Genomic DNA, 24633 nt, shown 5'->3' with positions numbered 1-24633 from the left:
AGGAAAAATATCGATGAAGTAATAAAACAACTTGATTTTATTTAAATGTTTATTCATGCAGTGGAATTCCGTAAGTTTCTGTAATTAAGAATTGGTTAATATCTTCTTTGTAGAATAAATCGGAAAATCTGTAACAAGAGTCAAATACGAAGAATCTTGAGTAGTGCATTTTCTCTCGACTCGCCATGTGGTTTTAATCCTAAAAATGAATACTTGAACATGAAATACTTACGGTTATCTGCTATTTCCACTACAGCTCTGTCTATCTGTGTGATATTAGTATTCTAACATTAAATATCAATACTTATGACTACTACTTACTTAATAAGATACCCCTCTAATCAGGTGCTTCAAAAGATGGCTGCTACATAAAAAAATGACAACAGACATAAATACATGTCTTACTTACCATTACTGTAGGGTGTATTCAAACAAAACCATGGAACTGCTACATGAGCTGAATTATTGTTTAAAAACAATGATGAAGAGTGCTGCTAAAAAAAACATATATATACTAGACTGAAAAAGGTCACCTAAACAACAATTGAATAGCTGTTAACTACGAATTGGCTGCATTTCGACCTGCCGGACCACACGATAGAACAAAAACAATAGTAGCCACTATGAATATCCTATATCTGCATGTGGGAAGTTGTCCTGTGAAAACAAAAGTAGAAAACAATCTAATCGACCCCTAATATCATCAGACCAAGAACACATTCTGCAATTTTATCTCCTCCAAATCTTCTCAATATGCATATTTGCATATTCATATTTTTATATAATTTCAAGTATGCCGTCACTTTTTCTCCTTTATATTTAGTCGATAACTAATCATTGTCAATTCATGAACCCATTCAATAACATTAATAGTTATTGCGCCTTCTGAATGGCGCTCCATTGTTTCGGAAATCACGTCTACCGTAACCTCCCCTCCCTCCCCTGCCAGGGTTAGGCCCCGAAAATCTCCCATTATTATTTAATCTTGAACTGTATTTTCCAGAAGGTGGTGTGTACATCTTTAAGTTTCTATCGCCACTCCGTGATCGCTTCTCTGGGGATTCTTTGTCATTTTCATTGTCAAATGTAATTGGTCTGTGTCTTTTTTGAACTGGTGATTGTTTTTTAGTTTCTACGTCATTTGATATTTTTTCCTGAAAAGAACAATAATTAAATATTGTGGTGTTAGATAAAATTCTTCCAAATAGGTAGTGAGCATTATAGTAGATACTCTTATTTCTTTTTCTATAACTAGTAAGGTGCATATAGTGTTGAAAAAGTTTTACCTCTTTTTCAGTTTTCTTGGACTGGAATGACAGCTGGACCTTACTCTTAAAGCTAGGTGGAGTACGGAACAGATCTCTAATAAGTGTGTTGATATTGGAAGTAGTCTTAAGTGCCGCAACTTTCAGTTTGTTCTCTTCAGAATTTGCATCTTCTCCTTTTTGTCCCTAAAAGAATAAAAACATATGTTGTTAGAAAATGCATGTTCAGTTGAGCTTATTTTAACCTATATGTGCAGCTGTTTTAAGTTGACTGAAGAGAGGAGTGTCAGCATTGAACTTCATACTATTAAGCCTGAATTCTGCCACTAGTTATTTTAAGATAATTCCACTGTATTACCTGTGTTACTTCTTTGAGCTTCTTTATATATCCTTGAGTCAGGCGTGCTGTATATTGTAAACGTAGTCGTAAGGCCTTCATTTTAGCGGCGTCTGCGTTTAAAGCGTCTGGTGCTTTCCGACATAATGAATGGAGTGAGAATAGTGCACATTCCACATGAGAAAATTGAAGTGATGGTGGTGTTTTTGTTTCCTCTCCTTTTTCTTCTTTTTCCCCCTCCTTTTCTTCTCCTTCCACAGGTGCTTCTGGTAAGTATTTCTGTTAAAAAACAAAAGTCGTTATGAACCATGATTTTATTTACTTAGTAAAAATCAGAAAGGTTGTGGCACACATAACACACTCATAGTGATAATTACCCTCTTATATAAAAATAAAGCTATTTTAGTTAAAAAACGAGAGTTTTTAGTAAAATATGTTTTCTCTTTTTCATTTTGCTAAGGAGTGAAAGAAACAAAACTCTTTATAAGCTTTTCATAACTTCAAATATTTTTATGAATAAGAGGCTTAGTAACAAAAGAATTATACACTATAATATGACTACTTTGCTTTAGAGTCCACTAGTTTATATACATTTTGAACAGTTAAGTAAATTAGAATTTTCTCAAATAGACTATTATGTTTAACTCAAGTATTCTTTCTCACCATGAGTAATTCATACACTGCATCAATTTTCTGTTGTGGGTTCTCCAAGTCTCCACAATGCTCTGTGAGCTCAGCAAACAATTTCAATAGATCCAACTTTAAATCAGCTGCTCCCTCTGGTGTAACAATTTCATCCCATCTTCTAAGTACATGGTCACAGAAGAAATTGACAAACTGAGTTGAATCCACTTGTGTCTAATAAGATAAAAACATAATGTTATTATTTACAAAAGTATAAATACATGTAACTGGTGATATAAAGTTCAAACTTTGTATTAACAAGTGTTTGTTACTCAATCACTCCAAAACTATTGTATAGATTTTGAAGAAATTTGATACCCAGATAGTTTAGAACTTGGATTAACACATAAGATACTCATAATACCAGGAAATCTTTTCACAGGTATGCAGTCTTAGGCTGAAGCCAGCTTATACATGAAATACAGAGTAAAATTTGTAAATTGACTAATTATCTGCTATTATACTTACAGAGAATAGTGGCAATGCATGTTGAGAACACTGTGTAATCCTCTCTAAGTATTCAGGATCTTCTGGATGGTAGTCATCTGGTGTGAATGCAAGGGCAGCCACAATTTGTACCAGCTCCTTCCTGCCCAGCGGACTCTTGCCCAATTTTGACCAGGTCAATAAATCCATGATGTGATCAAACTCTTCAGCAACAACATCCTGACTCTATAAAGAATTGAGACAATCTAAGTAAGGATTGTATTGCTTTCTAGGGATGTGATAAAACTTATTTAGTTAATGAAGCATTGCTATTTCAAGGATTTTGAACTATTTGCTAAGGTTTTGTTCACATTAACAGCTATTATGTAGTAATAAGTGATTGCAAGTTATTTATCCAACATACCTCCAAGAGTTTCTTACACTCAGTTATAATTAGCTCCTCAGCTTCCTTATTAATCACTTCTCTTCCCAATAGTTTGACTTTAGTTGACAAGAACTTGATACATCTCTCCCTAACAACTTCATTTGTAACCTCACTGTCGGCATTTTGATGAATTTGTGAAAATAGACCAGTCAAAGCACCCTTAGGATCTATCTTTAGTATAGCTAGTAGAGAATTTGTGACAACATTGATTTCAGTGGTGTCATCAGACTGTAGGAGCTGTGCTAGTATGTCAGCAATCCTTTGAGTATGTTCTTTGTGATCTTTGCAAAGTGTTGGCAAGTCCTTGATTGCTTGTTTTCGGATCTGAAATGTAGCATAAATGTATTTTAGTGCTAGATTCTAAAAATATGAACATGATCTACACTAACAAGGATATTTCATAGACCATATAATGTTAAGAGATGAATATACTCACAGCTACATCGTCATCCTCACACAAATCGAACTGAGCCTCAATGGCTTGATCAGCTAGATTAGGAAAGCTGTTGAAAAATTTCGCAATAAACTGTGACGCCAAGCGTTTTTCCTTGTCGGAGCCTTTTACTGCCGCTAGTATTTCCAAGTACTCCTTTTCGTGCTGCAAAGAAAGTTGAAATTGAATTTATAAGACATTTATGAGATTAGACAATTAAATCTAAAGAGATATCAAGGGGCAGATTTAGATATTTTAGTAAATTTAGGTTACCTTTGAAATGTCATCTTTGGCGTCGGCTAGAACCCCATAGTTTTGATACAATTTTTCTATATTATCAGTCGACATTTTGAATCCTTATGAATAGTCACAAAATATAGATGGTCAGGAAAAAACTAACAGCTTTTTCAATACGTTTTCTGGAAATATTTATAATCCCACGAGAAAGTACACACCGTCGTTGATATTGACACACACGGACAAACTTCATAAATCCATAGACTAAATAAGACTACAAATTCTACCAAAGCGCTTAATGAAAGAGAGGTTTAGTGTGACCAGAATTGAATATAGAAATCTACTACAGCGTGTGTGTTGGTGAGAACACGGCAACGACATTACAAATAAATGAATGTATTGATCGGGTTCAGAACAGATAGATCTCTAATATACGAATACGTATAGTATTAGAAATTTCAGTAAGTCTTTAAATTAGTTATTGGTCTTATTATACATAATAGTTCCGAATTAATCCAGAAATAAACCTTTATTTACATCGATAAAGCAGTTAAATAAATTAAATAACCAATAGACAAATTGAATACAAAAAAAGGTAAAACAACGGTATTTAAGAACTATAGTTTATTAGGTTAGTATAGTACCTGAGCTAAAGCCCAACGCACACGACGCTTGTTTTGCTGCTAGATAGCTTGCTAGAATTTGCCGCTGGGTTCGAAGTTGGCTGTGGCGCTGGGTGCGCTGATGGCTCCCTTGGTAGGTTGGCTTCACACGGTGCTTGTCGCTAGGCGTGCATCGAAGTGATATTAAATTGATTTCTCAAATTGCGAAACTAGGTTGAGCACTCTTTTGCCGTCACGGTTGGCTTTAACCCCAAAACTGCGTTCCTCACTCTATCAAGAGCCTCAGTTCGAAGACGCTTGTTGTGGTAATTCGGAGTATTTGTTGCATACAATCACGGTTCTTCTTTGTATGCGTCAATTAAAGCATTAATTTGCTCCGGAGACCACCTTTGCGACATATTTTTTCAACAACAGAGCACGAAAAAAAAAGAACACGCAAGCAAGCCGTCACGAAAATTAGCACACGTTCTATCATCGACATCCAGCACGCAACCACGCTGCAGAGCCAGCAGTGACGTCACTTTCTCGCAGCGCTGCCAGCAGAGTAGCCAGCAGAGGGCCCCGCAAGCAATCCAGCAGTAAAACAAGCGTCGTGTGCAGCGGGCTTAAGTCATAGTTAAATGACACGATTAGACACGATATAAGTACGATTAGATCATGATAGGGTTGTCAACCTATTTTGAAAATCTGTTAAAAATATTTCGCACAAATTCTCACTTTTCCTGAATACGTATTGTGTGAGTTTTCACGTAAAATTGTATCAGTTTTTTTTATACATTTATTACTTTCCCTTTACCATAATAATAACCAAAATCCATAGATCTCCAACACTTGAGAAGTTATTATAAAAAGTACTTTTCCATCTCATATTTAGTGAGAGACAAAATATTTTTTTATTTAGATTCTACTTTAATTTTGTCTGTGGCTTTAATGGTTATGTAAATGTATAAGGCTTATTGACTACTTACATCTCAGTTTACAGCTTACGTTACGGAATGCTCACTGATCTATCAGGCAGCGGTCCCAAGCTAAACAATCCGAGGAATCTGAAAAAAAATATAGTCCAGAATAGCTTGGAATGCTGCTTACTTCAATTATTACGTGATCTAGATCTAAGCAAATTACTACCTACTAAAGTATTAAGAATCTAAAAAACTGGTCATACTGCTGATGAGACTTGTATCAAAAGTCTATGGCCAGAATAGTAGGTAGGGGGTTAGGGATGTCAGAAGAGAAATAAATATCAATTAATAGAGGTGATTACAATACAAATAAAATTATAATTATACTAGGTAATTTCGATATTGTCAATAGATGAAATAATCAATACTATTTTGAGTGCAAATTGCCCATTTCCCTCTAAAACAGAAATTATTGATTTTTGGCACATCACGCCTGATATACCCACAGGTGTAGGCCGAGGTTGGTAGTGTATCCGACTGCTGATCTTGAGATAATGGGTTTTCGGGTTGGGCAAAGTATTATTAGTTTTTCCTAATTTTATTTTTCAATAGTAGCTCGGAGTTTCCTAACGTGCCCAGTAGATGGCAATAGGGTCGCTCCCAATAATCTTCATGGAACTAACATTGTTTATTGCGAAATGTAGGTGTAATACACTTCTGCCCACACCGCGGTGTAATACACTTCCGCGAGTTTGAAATTTTGGTAGATATGGTTTTAATTTCGCTGGTATTGAATTTCAACTACTTACTTACTTACTCGTAAGTGCTTGTCCTACCTACCATCTACTAAGAATCTTCTTTGCCGCTTGCGTCTCCATTTCTACCAAACGAAGAAATGATAGGCAGGTATTCAAACAGGAGGTATATTGACAATAGATAGGTACCTCGATTCCTATATTCCCCGAATTGAATACGTCTACCAAGAAATAAATTATTCCTGGTAGTGATTAGTTTAGTGAACTTAGGTAGGGGTCACCTATGTTCACTTTCAAAACGGGTCTTTAAATCATTGGAAAATACTTGTTTAACTTTAGTCCGACAACTTAGTAGAAAGCCTTGACACACACGATTTAACTACATTATTATTACCGCTGCATCAAAAGTCAAAACCACTGTCACAGATGTTCTAATGGATGTTCAGAATATTGTATATCTACTTACCTTCGCTTTGGATACAGGCTCTCTATTAAGTTGTTGGACTATAGACCAGATATGCTTATTTGTTCTAAATCGGTAAATGTTGGGACATGTCTGTGTTGTCTGTGCAAATGTTTCTTGTACCTACTTAATACCTAGTAGTTACCCGCCTTCATAATTTATTGATATTGTTCGTGATCTTAGATCACAGATAAAGCCAGATGACAGTTTCCCTTTTTCTCCGGCCTAGAGTCAGATTGTTTAATGTAAATAATATTTAGGTAAATCATATCTTATCATAAGTACTTACCTACCTACATTTTGTCAGTCATTAACCGTCGTCGGAACTCTATTTTCATACACCCTTACAAGTCATTATGCCCTAAAAGGACTTATTATTACTTATAGTATTTAATATACCTAAGCATTTTATCTGTTTAATTATACTGTAGATACGGTTAGGATAAAGGTATAGGTAGGTATAACTCTTACCTAACATATGTTAGGAGTCGACCGGCAGACTATGCTACTGAAAAATTTACTTCGAGTTGTAGTTCATTCTTGGATTAGATGCGGAGTCACGATTCTACACTTCTTTGGCTGAGATTGATTTGGTTGGCGTGCAAGACCTTTGATGGAAGAACGGTTAGCTTACACAAGGTTAGATATAATAAAAGTCGTTACCAGGTTAGATAAAAAAGTTTAGATTAAATTAAGTACTTTATATTAAGATTATTTAAGTAAGTATTTCCATGACAAATATGATCATACTTTGCAGAAAATCGAGCTATAGAGATGGAATGCAGGTAATAATGCATTAACTATATGCATTATCTATGATCCAACCACTTAGAGAGCCTTACATGCAAGGTTCGCGGTTGGCGGAGGTTTAAAAATATCTGATCTGAATTTAGAATATTATAACTCACCAGCAGGTCCCCCAGGCTTTTGCAGCTGACGGTGACACTTACCTGTGATACAGCTACTTTATTTTGGAAATAAACAACACTATTTATAATAATCTAGAGAAATCGTACATTGCAAGGCTTTCTACTAAGTGGTCGGACTATATTTTAGGGAGTACAACCAACTTAGTTACTAGATTTATTGAAATCCGCCGATACTTTGTTCCGTCTAAAGTCTGTCGTAGTTCATGTACGTAGGTAATAATATCTGCTTTGCTGTTTTCACGCCGAGAAATCAAAGAAGTAGGTACCTATAAGTACGAGGATATTTTTAACACAGAAATGGTCTCTGAAAACCTTTTTTCTTTAGACTAGTCACATCACATTACCTTTCCTTTACAGTAACTTACCTATATACTTACTTTATACTTATTATGGTAAGTGAGTAGGTAACCAGGTACCGTGGAATAAAAAGAGACCAAGTAGGTACTATCTTACTTCTACTAGATACTAACTTCTACTTACTAAGTAAGTAGAAGTTAGTAAGTAAGATACCAGTACGGATAGAAATTGCCCATTTTCTATCTTTTCCACACTTTACGAGGAAAGCGAATTCATACTTATCTTTATCTAAAACAGTAACCAAGAGGAATAAAAGGAAATCATGGCACTGTCGAAATTGTTTATTTTTATTTTTAAAACTATATTTGAGCAAGTTGGTGGTGATACTATTAAAGAATTGCCTGAAATGAAGCTGAAATTAACTTTGGACTACCGGCGCCTTCTATGATATTTGATTTAAATTATTAAGTTGATAATTATTTCGCTTATTATCTTGCAAATTATGAAGGACCTATATTAAATTATGAAAAAGCAAAGCATATGTTTTCTGTGACTGTACTAAGAGTAATATTTTGGTATTCGTTGGTGATAGATCAGATCACTAATTTTGAGATAGGGTTGAGTGGTATAAGGTATTCGTGCGGAATAGAAATTCACTGGGATAATTAACTAATACCAGTGGTATTAGTTTTTGGTATTAAATAGGAATAGCTCCTATGAAGAGTCTGATTTGAAAGGAATTCTGAAAAGCTTTTTCTTATGTCGAAGAGTTTTGGATGGTGGTACCTACGGGCAAGACCAATAGGTAAGTCTAGCACGGACCGTGCGGCGAGTTGTTTGTGCTTAGATAGTGCTTAGGTACGGTTACAGGTAAAAAAGTACACACACAATGAGCAGATGGGGTAGGTTCCTAGATTTAACAAAGACTAAGCTATTCTTATACTCTTATCAGTTCTAAACTTTTGGTAATAATTAGGTAGGTATTGTTTGTCTAAATACAAAGTATTTGGAGATCACACAAACGCCGACCGTTTAAAAGGAAGCCGCCGCGGGCCAGGTGCGTGCCTCCGGGAACATAGATAAGGAGTTATTTACTTATAAGTAATACAATGGATATGTTGTTTGCAAATATAATATACTTAACAATATATTTCTTTTACAATGGTTTAAACAAAAAGCATGCAGATGGGTTATTTTTAGGTATCTCTGTAGACCTTTGTGTACCTACCTGAAGGTTGAATGGTATGTCTTGGAAAGAAATTCTTTATAAATAGGTATTTCTATTAACTAATACTTACGTAGAATTTAGTAGGTAGGTACATGAAAGCTGAAAGAGATAAGAAAACATTGTTATACTTAGGTACATTGTTATGCTTACTATGCATACTGCGTAATAGAGAGCTTTTGAGTATATTCGGTTTCTATTGACAGTTCCTATTTACCTACTGGGAGTAAGATTTAGCAGTAAGGTTAGGATAATAATATTCTTTAAAAGTAAAGAGATTTCTACATGCAAGTAAGAGTATAGGAAGGTATGCTATCAAACTATTTAGGTATGCTTAGTACTTATTGTTTTTTACTCAAAATGTCGAAAGCAGAAAAATATTTAATAAGGTTAGTACAGTCAACTAGTTCCTATACCTTATTCTATGCCTATACACTCATTAATAACGAATAGGTACTTAGGTATGTTTAAATATGTTCTTTCATGATAAAGTGCTACTGAACCTAGAATTTCATTAAAGAATATGACCTTGCTATCTAAGTATGTTAAATTGACACTTATAAATGTTTTAACAAATACAAGTACTTACCAGTAAAAATACATATAAGTATTTTTCAGTTGGGAAAATTAACAAGCAAAGTAAAGATGCCACAGATGACGGTACCAATATTTTAACACATTTTAATACTTGAGGACTTGAGGTACTTTTTATATGAATGGTACCTATCGATGCATTTCGCGAAGACACATCTTAACAGTGCCACGCTGGAAATTCTGTGCCCAACAATCGGACACTATTATTTACAAATAAATTTGCAATACTATTTCTTAATGTATTTTATAACTGCTTGCGTCGCGGTCGATAGTGTATCCGACTGCTGATGGTCTCGGGTTTGATTCCCGGGTCCGGCAGTGCTATTTGTTTTTTCAAATTTATTTTAGAATAATTGCTAAAAGTAGTCCGCGGTTATTAACTTACCTGGCATATGGCAATGCCCGCTCGCCCCTAAGTACATATCTAATGATAAACATTTTAATGGCAAAACATCGGTGTATTACATACATATCTCTGTCTACACTTTTGGGTATAATAAGCGTGATATTATGTATGTAAGTATTTCGGCGTTTTGAATGTTTGAACTGATTGTATAAACCGGCCGTGATGATGATTTTTTTGAATTAAATATTAAATTTTCAGTTAAAAGACAAATTAAAAAACGGCCATATCTACGGAAGGAAACTTTAGCAATCTTTATATTGAAGTTACGTAAAATAAATCATGGTTATCGCAGAATTCGTAGATCATATTTTTAATATTAAAAAATGGTTTTATACATACATAACTAGCTATCATTTTAAAATAACTAAGGTATTCATTAAATAATTGACTTGGGTTCTTAGTGATTTCTAATTCACCAACTGTATCTATATAAAAATAAACTGGTTTAGTTCAGAAATTATGAAGATCTCTATATACTTACCTAGTCTCTCTACGTCTCCTTTCGCAGAGACTTTTCTAATAAGGATTTAGTTTCAGGATTTTTGAGGCATAATGTTAAAGAACAGTCATTATTGTAACATTTTTTTTTGTTATAGTTAGGTAGGTATACCTACTATTAACAAAGTTATAACTAGGCATAAATTTGTTCGTAATGTTACAGATCCAAGTACTTACGTAGAGGCAGTGCTACGAAAATTAAAGTTTAGGGTCTACAATCTACATAGGTAAAAATCTAATTATTTTTGTTTGTCAAATGAGTAGGGATCACATGTGTGGTTAGATATATGGTATGGCTTTTAAGGTATAGGCTAGATAATATAAATTTTTCCTAGCTGGAAAAGTGTCTATGTGTTTTAGAATGGGACAGCAGTAGATATAGCACAATGGTTACAGGTCTATGTATAGATAAGTAGGGATTAGTAAGGCAAGTAAATACTTATTCATAGCATTAGTAGTTAAGTATAGTAAATTTCCCAAACATAAAAACTAAAAAAAACATGTTGACCGTAAGTTTTTGTACTCACACGGATATTTGCTAGACAGATGTGGTAAGTGCCATTATTGTACATTATAAGTATTCTAAAGTGTTCATTAATCGTGAAATAGAAATTATGCCTAAAGAAAATTCTCACACGAGGCGCACTTCATTACAGCAGTGTTCATTATTTCTGTAGTAATTAGGCAAATGTATCGCGAGCGCGGCGTGTAGCGGCGTGCAGTGGCGGCGGTGCGGAGTGGTGCGGAGTGGTGCGGCGCGGAGCGTTGCGTGCGGCGGGGGCGGGCCCGGCGCGCTCGCTGCGCTCATTGGCCGCGTCGGTCGCCGCCCTCCGTCCACACCGGCGACCCTCCCGTTTTGTCCTCGGTCGGGCGATCGCCTCCTTCGTTTCGCTCAGTCGCGTCTGCTGCGTCGCGTGTGTTGTATCTCGTACTCGCACTAGTTAACAGAACGGTGGTGTTGTGACAGCGAGTGTATGTGCGATGCTCGGACGGTGATCGAAGCATGGTGAATTACGTTAATCCGCTCGCCATGTACCAAGGCAAGGGCGGGCAATACGGCGGCGGCTGGTATGGCTGGCAGCATCAGAACTTTGAGGAGCAGCAGTGGTGTGCGTGGAACGGAGCGCCCGCCGGAGGAGAATGGGCGCCGGAGCCTCATCACTTCCCCAAGAGAGAGCCTGGGGAGAGAGAGATCGCGGACATGCCGTCCCCGGCGCGCGGCGACCTCGCCAGCCCGGGGGAGGGCTCGCCGGGCTCGAGGCCAGCGCAGCCGCCGGCCCCGCCGCGCTCGCCATACGAGTGGATGAAGAAACCTAACTACCAGACGCAGCCCAACCCAGGTTTTTATCTTTTTTAATTACCAATCTCATACAAGATATTATTTTTATTGATAAGCAGACGTCGCAAGAAAACCACACCTACCTTCACTTGACAACATAAATAAACAAAAATATCTTGGGTCTACCCACCAAACATTCAGTTCAATTCTTTTGAGTCCGACGATTTTGCCGATGATGTGCGGTATCTTTTAATATGCGCTGTATACTTACTTACTCTTGCTAGCCTTTAGGCTTCTTTGGATTAAACTATGTCATACTCAGAAATATTATCTATATACTTATCTATTTGCCAAATTTGTTTTAAAACTGTTCCATCTTTAACCCATTCCAAGCGGAATATAAGAGCAAACAAACTAGGACTAAGTAGATTTAAGTATTTTGTTTAACATAACTAACAAAACAATAAACTTTCTACCACATCATAGGAATGCAGATATGCTACATATCTATTGAAGCGTTCAGCAAAATTCTAAAAAGCCAAGGAGTTTGCTTTTCTAAGTACTTAGGTACCTATGAGTAGAATAAAAGTAAAGAAGGTAGGTAAAAGGATTCTTTGCAATTCAAGCAGAAAAAACAAAATGCTGATTTGACATGACAACAAGATAAATAAGTGAGCAAACTAAGCAATATAAAAGTATTATGTGGGTAATTAAGGTATCCCTTTGGCTTTAGGTACCTTCTGCGGCATTCATTTATCTTACCTTCTAAGATTTGACTAAATCCTTGCATCCTGTTTTATAAGATGATGCATCAAATGACGCACTAACATAACTAACTAGACTTATTTTGTTTGTCACTTTGTCTGTATATACTTACTCAGACAAACTAACTTACCTTAGTTTACCTTAATTTCCTTCTACAGGCATTAAATGCTAAAGAATGCTACTATCACAAATAATTTGTATAATTGTTTGTTTATTGCACAATAAAACAATAAAAACATAATAGGTGTGTGTAGCCGAATATTTATTAAAGCATTTTGATTTTCAAAACATTGTATGTATGTAAATGTTTGTGGCAATATTTATATAAAGATCCTTAATGCCTAGGTGCCTAATTAATAATTACTTATGCTAATAATAAGGTATCTAGTAATACTCAAGTAGCTGTTTCAATTTGGGGTTATTCTGCAAGGATTATCTACACATTATCAACCATACTAAAAGATTTCCTAAAATTATGCCTTTTGTTTATTGATTAATTTTTATATCCAAGTCCCTGAAAATAATATAAAACTTTATATTCCGTTTTGCGTAAATGATAATCAAGTATCTATTCTACATCACGAATTTACCCGCGGCCGTTAATGCCCGGCCTCTAAGCATAAGCACTGCCATATCATATACCCCAAGAATATTAGGTCAAAATAAGCAAATAAAATACCTAAAAGCTTTGCCAAACGGCCTGATTTTCAGCTCAAAATATCTCCCGCTTTACGGCTATGTGCATTTCCATTTTCTTAGTGAGCCACGGACGCATTCCACTATGTAGTTCACGGTTAGTTTCACCTCTTTAACATTACTTCAAATAATACATTTATTTACCTTGTATTCTTTACCAACTCTGATTAATCAGGTTGCGACATAGGCCTTTTCAAGCCTGAGACTTCTCCAAACCCTTGCCATGTTCAGGGTGTCCAACTGTCTGCTCATTTTTTCTTCTACCCAATGTGTCTTTAAAGTATTTTCCAACTTTTCTGTTCATTATACCTTTACTGATTACAAAGGTTTCAATAAGGAAAAATCTTACTGATTATTTATTATTATTTATTTATTGTTTTGTGTCTGTGCCCGGTCAACAACCTTATCAAATCACTTTTATACTTGCACTTTGTAAAAAGGTTGATACATCTACCAAGTCTAGATTCAATAACGTTATGTACTTTTATTAGAAAAAAAAAACATCTGCCATACAGTAATTGTAACATTTTTTATATTTCACTGGTTAAATTAGTTACATCTGCAAAAGTATTTAGACATTCAATTCACTGTTCTGTATTCTACGGTTCTTTGTTCAGGAGCTACAAGTAATTATTACTCCTTTTGTGACTATGTAAAAAGAAAACTTAAATACCGAGCTAAAGCTAAGCTACTGTTCCAACTTAGTTACTACTCCTCTCCTAATGGTCGTAGCGTGATGTTATATAGCCTATAGCCTTCCTCGATAAATGGGCTATCTAACACTGAAATATTTTTTCAAAGTGACCATTAGGTTTTTGAGATTAGCGCGTTCAAACAAACAATCTCTTCAGCTTTATAATATTAGTATAGATTGTCGTACTTAGTTATAAATTTCCTTAAATTTCCTTAGGCGCCTGTATCACGTACAAAAGTAATCGCCAAATGATATTGTAAATAAATAACACCAGTGCAGTGTACACAGGTGGTGTGTTATTAAAGCGCATGTCATTTGTTTTATTGGTGTTATTGACCATAAACTTGCAGCACCTCATAAAACACCGTTTGTATAAACTTTATTTGTTTTGAACGCTTTAATAACTATTTTATTTATTTTACTTAAGGTATATTAACGATATATACTTTTTACAACATTTTTCAAAACTTAATGTTATTCACAAAAAAACGAATTGCGTCTTTCTCGTTTTCCATAAATACTTATAAACAATAGTAGAAGCAAGAAACGGCGTTAAAATCAGAACATATTTGCCATATTCGGTGGGTCAGACGCCAAAATATCAGTGAATCTCTTAATATTTTAAAACGTGTTGACGCGCTATAACCATAAAACACTTTTAATAAATTTTATGTGCTAAATATCAGCAAGAAAAAACGATTATCTCGAAGTGCAAAACTTGTTTAGCCAGTATCAAGGATTTAAGTAGATTCTAAAGTCACAACGGACGAAAAGGATAACTCAAGTTGTTGATGGAATTTTGCATTAAAAAAACATAAATATAAAGAAGTTTTCAACAAATTACAGGTAGGTATATGTTTTACAGTGGAAGTTGTTTATGAATACAGAATTTCTTGCCGATTTTTCTTTCAGTCAGATAACTTAATACTATTCCAGATATAATTTTGAGGTCTTTGACAAACAATATGAAATCTGTCACAATAAAATCAATTCATCGAATAAAGTTAACTGATGGTAGAAAATCAGTAAATTCAGTTGTTTTTACTTATTACAACTTATTATTCATGTCGGCTTCTGAAAAAATATCACATTATTTTTATCAATAGAATTTTGCATCTCTTTTAGCCGTAAAATGACTTTACACGTTCCTGACAATTTTCGCACCTAACTGAGTTCTCGTCATTTTTCTAGCGTAATCGGATTAGTCAGTAAATTCTAGTGCCTTGAATGATAGATAACTAGATTTTCAGTTGTAGTAGCTACTTTTGTAATTCAAGCTGACGAGCTTTGAAACAAACTAACTTACTTACTTAATTATTTTCATGGCTTTTTTTGTGATCTTGACGAAATATAGTCAAGTACATAACACTAGAATTATGGAATACAACGTAATGATGGATATGAAACGTAAGAAAAAGTAATTTCCCTTTCTAATAAGTATATTTAAGTTATTCTACAATGCTTTGCCAGTCTTTTAGGAAAAGGTTTCAAAGCAAATCATCAGTGGCATTAAATGTTTTACTGAAGCTTTTCCTCTCTAGCAACATATTTTAAATACATTTTATTTTGCCAACATTAGACTAGAATTTATCTATTTAATTGCTAAGTAACACATTTATCTAAATATTTAAAAGATACGTCTCACTCGTATGGCAATCGTTACAAAATAATCAATCATTGATCATATTGTGTTCTAATCTGCGCTAAGACCTTGGCGGGACCGGCTGTTCGCCACTCCATCAATTTAAATCTAGTATTTTACAGAATGTCATTATTAAGCCAATCCTTTGTTTTCATAGATATTCCTATAATCCGTTAAATTTTTTAACAATAAACAAATTGCTTATCGGTGATTGCTTGATGTCTTTGAGTAAAATACTCACCTATACCTACGTTTTTAACTTTTGATATTTTTCCTCTTCAGTTTCTTTAGAGGCCATAAGCTTAGTTCTAAATAAAATTGTAGTTCATTTATTTTATTAGGTCTTAAGTAACCCATTTTAATTGTTGTAACTATAGATATCGATATAATATACCTACCCAGGTGTATTTTTGTGTAAAAATTGTACCCGATTTTCCATCACCTTTATCGGCAGTCGGCACGTTTAGTATTATGGCCCAGGTTGGGGCCGATCAAAATTATCAGTTTTATAATCTCCCGAAAGACCTAGGTAACAAATTTCGGTCCTTAATGTGCATTTTATGATTTTACTCGCTTTTCTGTCAAATTTGTCATGAATTTATGCAGTTAGGTGTCATTTTTGTTCACATAGGTACATGTTTATATTATTATTTAAGAGAATTTTCTTAATTGTAGGCCTAAAAATAAACATTATTTCGATAAGTATCACTATTACATAAAATCAAAGATATTAACCACGAGTTACACCACAGATTCTTTGAGAAAGGTACGTGACCTGCTTAGCTATTTGCAGGGCCAAAAAGTTTAACCTCTCAAAACCCCTATTTGTACTTATTACCCACGCCAATTTTTTTATCAATTTTCTCATGATGACTTACTATTTATAGGGTCCAAATAAGTAGGTGTACCTATACTATTTTAGAAATAACTTTAAAGTAGTGCATTTTTCAATTAAATAATTCGTGTAATCCTCAAAAATAATTTGAAACTCCTCTTGTAAGTAGACCAAACTCTTCCCTCCCTTTCAGAACCACTCGAAATGGTAGATAAAGAGACAAATAGCCATGAATTTCTGTAAGATTCAACAATTGTGCAAGTACAAACAAACTTGTTCAAGTAAATTGCTCAGCTTCAGCTATACTAACACCCAATTACCTGAAGTTTAGTTTTCATGGACTGTAGAAATTGAGCAGGTAAAAATCCGGGTCCGATGAGATGACATCCGGCATCTCCAGCGTGAAACATTTCCTAACTTTAACATAGCTGGAATGATTAGCGAAATCGCTAATATACTGCAACCCACAAACCAAAAATATAATGGCAGCATATATTAAAATAAATAAATTGCTTAGGGGAAATAATCATAATTTGAATAAAAACAAAACGCAACACAACACTGAGCGCGTCACCCTGACTCCATTGTGCAATTTGTTGAAGTTGTCGCAATTATCATTGAGCATAAAATTAGATGTGTTATTTTGCGTTTACTGAACGGGAGTGTGTTAACGTGTGTCCTGGGAGCGGGTGCATGGAGCAGCAATTAATCCGAGCCGCAGTGGCGGGGCGGCGGCGGCATCCCGGCGACAATCACCGGCAACGGCGCCCCCGGGACCCAACTGAACAAGTTAAATCTTTGCCAACTTGCTCCGCGTCCGCGCCCCGGCCAAGCGCAATTTGATATCGTTCCTATCTATTGCCAACTTGCTGCAACCAACGAAAATATATTTTTTATTCTGTGTGAATCAAATGCTTTTTTAGATTTTGGCGTTTAAAATCATAAGTATGTACTTAGTTTAAAAGTATTATACTTAACAATTTATGCTATCTATTCGGTCTAACTTTCACTACAACGAAAAATTGTAAGAATAACCACAAAGAAATTGAAAGATTACGTCAGAGAGCGAGCGTTCATATAGAGAATTTCACGCGAATTTAGAATTTCACGTCCAAAATGATGCATGAGGCCTAAAATACTAGGTCAACGGTTATGCAGTCATTACGCTACGTTACATCAATACAATGTCAAGTTTACACATGTAATACATGTTTGTATTGTGGTTGTGTCCACAACGTCCTTCCCGACCGGCTTTTTGTGTACAAAACCTTCCGCGTCTATTTGTCTTCGAGTCGTGTTTGCACAAACTTTGGGACATTCGAAGAGATAATAAATCTCTATTTGTCTACATTCACCAATCCCGTGTCTCGATGCACACGGCGGGGGATTACTGTCGACATTTCACGCTCACCGGCTTACAATGGAATACGTGAATGGTTTTTGAGAAATTATCTCGGATGGTGTTGAAGGCTCTCTCTTGTTTATGTGGTAGCCACACAGCGGGAGCTTGCAAAAACTCGGGAGCGGACAGTAGGCGGGGATCATTATGTATTATTTGTTTAACTTTAAAGATAGTGATTTTTCACAGTTCCTGCGGATGCCGTTTGTTTCATAAATTAGATGCAGTCACGCACCGCAGGATACTTACTACGCTTATCTATTTCTTGGAGCGTGACTGCATTAAGAAGCATGCTGAAAGTAGCTTGTTTAAAATAACTCTAAGAATGCGTATTTTGTTATGTTTAAATCAATTTAATATTTATAGGAATACAGATAAATCCAAGAAAGTTCAATGATGCGTTGTATAAGTTACGCCCATGCAGGTATATCTTTTTAATTCGCATGCACGATACCCTATACACCAGCGGGTTATGAGCCAACCGAGCCCTAAATGGAAGTAAAACAGGATATAAAGTTAGACAAAACCACTTTATGATCCGCCCTCTGTGAGCCCTTCCGCACAAACACCAGTCCCTTTCCCTAAGGACAATACAGAGTTCGCTAGGACGGTATTAATTCACTCTCCCCCTTAAATGTCTAACAACATTTTTATCTTATTACATACCTACATACTTACAATAGATATTGATAAAGCTGAAATCGCTGAAATCCAATCGGGAGCTCTCGAATCGAGATCAGTTTCATCTCGAACGGGAGTCTTAAAATATTGTTCAGAAGTATTTATCGTTGTGATAGCCGATAGCGGGTGCGCGCCGCGCCCTCGTCCATCAAAAACGTATTACAGGCGCTTACAAGAAGGTAACTGCGTGATATGACGTGTGTTTGAGTCAACATGTTCAAAGACGCCGCTATCACGACCGACTCGCGATTATCGCGCGTTAACTGAAAGCGGGATTTCGGCAGGCCGACAAAGCCGCGGCCGTCGCTGATAACCGCCGATTAATAGTTTTCCTTTCACAATTAAACCCGAGTACATGTTCGACAAGCAATCCGCAGTTATTGATAAATTAATACACGTGTAATCCCTTGGTTATCAATGAGCCGCGTCACTTTTTTACATTCCACATCTGAATCCACTTTGTATTCGAAAGTTTTTGAGTAAATTATACATTTTATTAAGATTCTTTTTATGTTGCAAGCGGGTTTCATAAAATTGCTTTAGCTAAAATTCTACTACTCATGTATTGTTAACTTAACAGTTACCTGTCTACAAGTGACAGTAAGGTGATCATATTATTGCTCTATTGTCACTAATTTCCAACATTTAACTTCATACGTTTTGGGCGTGCGATATGTTTATCTATAAACAAATGAGTGTGCTCTGTTATCATAATTCCTATATTGTAATAGTACCTATTACAAGTGGTATGTTACACACATTAACAAATATGTACCTGTATGTTATATAGCTGTACCTATCTTGTGTTGTACTGACGTGATTTACTGTGGGAAAATAGTTTCATATACCATGTGATATTTCTCTTTTCGTGTCAACGCACATACCTTATAAAAGATAGCTTATTTTCTGACTACAAATAACAATTTAGGTGTGTACAGTATTTGCTTTAATTGTAGTTTTCAGCCAGTACAGTGTAACAAAAAAAGTATACATAATGTGTCTAGAAATGGGTGTGTAACAGAATATGGTTAATTCATTAGTTTCATCAATTCAAATTAGCTTCATTAATTTAAAATATGCGACTTTTTAGGTATCAGTCTTTTATCCAGGCTGTTGAGATTAATATTATGAAGGTTTTGGATTCACAATAAAATCAATCTTAGACCACCTGAAAATAATTGGGCGGACCAATTATTTTATCAATGTTTAAATTTGGTCTCCTGAAAAATGCAATTTCAGTATGCCACGCATTGATCCACAGAGGCAACGTTTGCTGAAATATACATCTATGTAGATATTGTAGATATGTTCATTTCGTGTAACATTCTCTAGTTTATCTGTCAGTTGGGCTATCTTGGCTGTGCACCTATTTGTCCACGATAACCGCTGACTAAACATAATCGCCGCCGCCCTCCGGCGCGCCCGCCCGTACTGTTTGCTTATCACAAACAACCATTTTTTCTGCCTAAATCTTACTATGATAATGCACTTATTTACTTTATTAGTTGCACTATAAAATTGTCATTCCAACCTTTGAGCTTTGAGTGGGGTCGTATTCATAAAGATAAAGTGGTAAATCATTCGAATAAAAGCCTCTCGAATGCACCTTCTAAGTGCATTTACTGAGGTAATCAATCAACTGGGTGTTTACATTATGTTCTCAGATTTAAAAGCATTTATGTCATCGTAACTGTAGAAGAACTCTTTCTGTTAATTGGGTTATTCGACAATCGTTTTAGAGCTACCTTCATAGTCACATGGAATCGAATACATATGTATTCAGAGTTTCAGAGAAATAAAATTGTAATATTTTTGCGACGCAAATAAATAGAAAAGATAATACCTATTTGAAATCATGTCGAAAGTGAGACTGATTAAAAATGGTCAATTTGCATAGTGAACGTGTATTTGGAGTAACACTTAGCGCCTGCTATCAAACGCCGCATCGGCTCTATCGCCTATAGGCCCACTGTTTGTCTTACTAGTTATCTGCCATCCCCTTTTGTTTGCTCCTTTAACCGGAAATTTATTTAAGTTATAATTTTCTGTCATTCTTCCAGTGTAAAGAGTTATCTAGAGTTCGAGAACACGTCAGCTTGTTGTCTTTTGACCCCCTCGAACACGACACTACAGTTTTTATTATACCTATTGTAAATATTTTGAATCTCGGTCACATAAATTACATTATATGACGTAAGCATCATTCTTTAATAACATTTTATAATTGTTATTATAAGTTCAGTTACCTTACTCGTTTGTTAGTTCTATAAAAAATCGATTGTCGCAACTAATAATCATATTGTTTGATACGCTGAAAGTCAAATACTTGGTATGATAATTGAATTCTCAGTAATCTATTTAATGTCTCTGCGAGTACAACGTAGTCGAACATTTTGAATCTAGAATATTCTAGATAGCAGACAGATGTGACGGTTGAAATGTTAAATGATTGTGTAGAATTGTTACGTAAAGTTTCTAATTCCATAGTGATTCTCTCGCGAGTGACAAACATAATTTATGAAGTTCTTAATACCGAGATAAGGAATATTTACACACTCCGAGTAGGTACACAAGCAGACACCTCACCTCTGTCTTAGTGTTATGTACATAGATATACGTATCTTGGTAATTTTACTCGTTGAGACATCTACACATCTACACTACAGATAAAAATTGTAAACAAAAATTAACATTTTCGACACTATGAAAAAATCCCAGAGAATTTCCCATTACTTACGGATTTAGGCACTAATCTGTGTCTACATATGAGTTGTAAAGTCCAAACATTAATATCACTAGATGACTCTACAAAGTCACTATGAGTCTCTTCAATGCTATTGTGTCTGTACAGCCTACGCCGCGTCCATGCCGCGTCATCAACACAGACTTGCTGTTTGTAACCTATATCTAGGTAATGCAAACAGGCAGGATTATGCTTTTTTACAGTTGTCGTTTTCCTTTCTGTTTAGAAATTATGAAGATATTGCAGTCATTTATTTTCTGAATATAAAAAGCTGTATAAGCGAAAGAAGAATACCTATTTGATAATCAACTAATGATGTTAAGTCACTAGGTATCGAAACTTTCTAATAACAAAATGCGAAACTTTAATTTATGACCCTAGTTTTAGACAGCATAAGCTTAAGATTACATGACCTGCAAATCGCCTGTCAATCATTATTTATAGGTAGATATTTTGCTACGGGTGATATAGATTTTTATTCTAACATGTAAGTATCTGACGGACGAATAATTAAAAACTTAGATCATAGACTTCATATTTGTGGGTTCGTTACGGGCGCAAGGTGTGGTCTCCCGTAGATCCGCGTTAAGCCGCAAGCGCGCGGCGCCCCTTGATCCCGGCCGCCTGGATTTACCTTATCGAGCCCTCGGGATTTGTGCCCTCGCAGCCCTCCCTACGTTACACGCGAGCGAACTGCGAGAATATAAAAGACTTTTCATGAAGTAAATCGACGAATTATGTCCCACTAACTTCGTCAAATGTTTTGTTTTGTTTGTTATACCTACGTTATAAAAACATGGTTTAAAAAATAAACATTTTTACTCTTTATTTTCTTAATAGTTTGTTTATTTGTTTTAATTTACTAGGTATTATTAATAGAATAAAAACTTGGAGAAATAATGTGTAATGTATCTTTTGTTGAAGGTAAAACGCGCACGAAGGACAAATACCGCGTGGTGTACAGCGATCACCAGCGGCTGGAGCTGGAGAAGGAGTTCCACTACAGTCGGTATATTACTATCCGACGCAAGGCTGAGCTCGCTGTCAGCCTTGGACTATCTGAGCGACAGGTGAGACACACAATTCTAAGCACGTATTGATATAACTGGAGGCAAATATCAGTAGATTTCGCTTTTAAATCACAATTATTGGAAAGCCCTGAAAATTCAAGCGCTTTTCACTGCCAACATGCCCTTTTAACAGGCTGTATTTGACTGGACTTCGAACTTTTCACAGTTTACTTTTCACAGTATCCATACATTATCGTCAAAATTACTCCTACTATTTCTAAAATAGGAAACAGGCCTAGAATAAAGTTATCTCAATGTCATGAAGAACAACTGAAATGGTTGGTTCAATAACGACGGTTTAATACATAGTATATTGGTTCAGGAATGTAACAAATGCTTTCTTATCGCAGGTAAAAATTTGGTTCCAAAACCGACGCGCCAAGGAGCGAAAACAGGTGAAAAAGCGGGAGGAAGTAGTCATGAAGGAAAAAGGTGATCACGCGTCGCTCCAACACGCACAATTGCATCACGCGACGATGCTGCACCATCAACAGATGATGAACGGTATGATGCACCACCATCACTATCACCAGGGCGTGCTGCAGGGCGTGCCCGAACCGCTAGTGCCCGGGGTGCCGCCCGTGCCGCTGCTGTGACCTCAACACTATTGTGACCACAGTGACAACTTCGCGTAGTGACTTTAATTGGTGACGCACAGTGACCAATGAACTTAGGCCTGACCGGCCGACGGCAGTGCATCATTTACTTCGACAAAATGTGTGATTTAAGTGCAATCGAGTGCGAGTAGTGTGTCGGATTACAAGATGATTGTAAAAACTATACAATTAATACTCTTAGGTACTATTCGATTAATAGTTACCTAAAGGCTGTAAGGAGACACTTAACCGACTTTCTGCTGTTAAGACTTTTTCTTTAATGAATAGATACTCCGGAACATATTTAAATAACCTCTTACAACTTGATGAATCCACCGTTAATGAAATAGTCTTCCCACCAGAATGTTTACTTACTTTTTGTTTTAGTGCTAATCCTAGTTATCTAAGTGTTCACGCCTTATAGCTATTTCAGTACCCTATTTCTTTATATGGTACAGATTAATGTAATGTATTGAATTTTTGTCATTTGACTGTAAATATAGAATACTATATTTTTATATTATTATTATTACGTACGATTAAGTATTATTAAATCGATTATTTTAACGGTTTATTATTATTTCTCAATGCTACAAGTGCCTTTCCCAGTGATTTATGTGTTAAATATACATAAGATTGTATTTCTTCAAAATTATATTGAGTCGAAATTTCATTTCATTGTTTGTACCTTTAATTTAAAATGTTTTTTTCACGGAACAATATTCCGGTGGTAGTTTTCATTGCGAATCTCATATGTAAGTACGTTACGTACAGCAGTGAAATGTGGTATTTATTGCATGACGATGATCATTGCATTTGTGGCCTTGAGAAGTAGGTGCAAATAGTTTTTACGTTGAATGAGATTATTCCTAGTTGTAATAAGTCTGTAAATAATAGCTTAAAATCTAGAATAATTTATTCTTATGCCAATTTCTATAGCATTACACAGTAAAACTATCACTCAATTCACAAGCGATACCTATTGTCTAAAAACGTTAAATTTGCATGGGAATAGATTTGTTTGGGGGGATTTTTTTATAACTTTGGTCTAAATAAACAGTAAGATTGAGTTGATTTGTTAAATGATGAGTTAAGATATATTATTTATTGATTAATGCCCAGTCCGCGAGGTAACGTGATCGTTTATCGTTTTGTTTTGTGGTAACAGTTATGTATTGTGGTGCTAACAGTATTCATTTTCGTTCTTATCATTGTATCTGCGTATCGATTTATACCTACATTTCGTGACATAATTTTGTAAGTTTTGTGCTTGTTGTATTAAAGGTTGATGTTTTAAAAGAAATGTTTGTGAACACATGAATTGTTAGAAGTTACGCAGCACTATCACGAAACACATTTGATAAACTAAATAAATTCATGTTAATCTAAACCACCTTGTATCTTTTTCCTGATCAATGTTTGCCCGGTATTCACAACAAATATGCGTACCTACCTACATAATGTTTTGTTTGAATAATTGCGATTAGTCTCGCCGTGTAACTGCGCACGTTTCACTATAGTATGCTTGGCTTTGTGTTCAAAACGCGAAGTCATGATGTTACATCAAATAAAACCGACGGCGCTGAAACATGGAATTAAAGTAGGAACTTATGTTCTGGAAATATAGTGAACTTTTCACAGTAACGACCATTCATAATGATAACAAACATATAAAAATTTAAGAGTCTCACAAGTATAATTGCCTACCTCTTCC

At 35.5% G+C, this 24633-nt stretch overlaps 2 protein-coding genes across 2 annotated transcripts; one reads left to right on the top strand and one right to left on the bottom strand.

Annotated features, from left to right (window-relative positions):
• Positions 1-35: 35 nt before the first annotated feature.
• cass (apoptosis inhibitor cassowary) lies at positions 36-4094 on the bottom strand. The gene is made up of 8 exons (XM_076116880.1): positions 3864-4094; positions 3594-3755; positions 3137-3481; positions 2755-2958; positions 2266-2460; positions 1624-1881; positions 1287-1451; positions 36-1154 (listed from the first exon to the last, which is right to left on the bottom strand). Exons 1-8 carry the CDS (start codon positions 3936-3938, stop codon positions 867-869), a joined length of 1692 nt encoding a protein of 563 aa, XP_075972995.1. The 5' UTR covers positions 3939-4094; the 3' UTR covers positions 36-866.
• Positions 4095-11394: 7300 nt separating this feature from the next.
• Positions 11395-24303, top strand: cad (caudal type homeobox). The gene is made up of 3 exons (XM_076116879.1): positions 11395-11859; positions 22178-22323; positions 22674-24303. The coding sequence occupies exons 1-3, from the start codon at positions 11523-11525 to the stop codon at positions 22917-22919; spliced, it is 729 nt and encodes a 242-aa protein (XP_075972994.1). The 5' UTR covers positions 11395-11522; the 3' UTR covers positions 22920-24303.
• Positions 24304-24633: the final 330 nt, after the last annotated feature.

This window comes from Anticarsia gemmatalis, chromosome 7, assembly GCF_050436995.1.
Source record: "Anticarsia gemmatalis isolate Benzon Research Colony breed Stoneville strain chromosome 7, ilAntGemm2 primary, whole genome shotgun sequence".
In the NCBI taxonomy this organism is placed as follows: domain Eukaryota; kingdom Metazoa; phylum Arthropoda; class Insecta; order Lepidoptera; family Erebidae; genus Anticarsia; species Anticarsia gemmatalis.
Note: the sequence above shows the minus strand (reverse complement) of the source record. Positions and strands in the feature narration are given on the sequence as shown.

Excerpts from the sequence above, each read along its gene's own strand:
- cass (XM_076116880.1), bottom strand. The coding sequence starts at position 3,938 with ATGTCGACTGATAATATAGAAAAATTGTATCAAAACTATGGGGTTCTA. Across the intron at positions 1,882-2,265 it reads CAGTGTATGAATTACTCATG|AAATACTTACCAGAAGCACC; the intron begins GTGAGAAAGAAT and ends GTTTTTTAACAG. Across the intron at positions 1,452-1,623 it reads AGCTCAAAGAAGTAACACAG|GGACAAAAAGGAGAAGATGC; the intron begins GTAATACAGTGG and ends TTATTCTTTTAG.
- cad (XM_076116879.1), top strand. The coding sequence starts at position 11,523 with ATGGTGAATTACGTTAATCCGCTCGCCATGTACCAAGGCAAGGGCGGG. Across the intron at positions 11,860-22,177 it reads CCAGACGCAGCCCAACCCAG|GTAAAACGCGCACGAAGGAC; the intron begins GTTTTTATCTTT and ends CTTTTGTTGAAG. Across the intron at positions 22,324-22,673 it reads TTGGACTATCTGAGCGACAG|GTAAAAATTTGGTTCCAAAA; the intron begins GTGAGACACACA and ends TTCTTATCGCAG.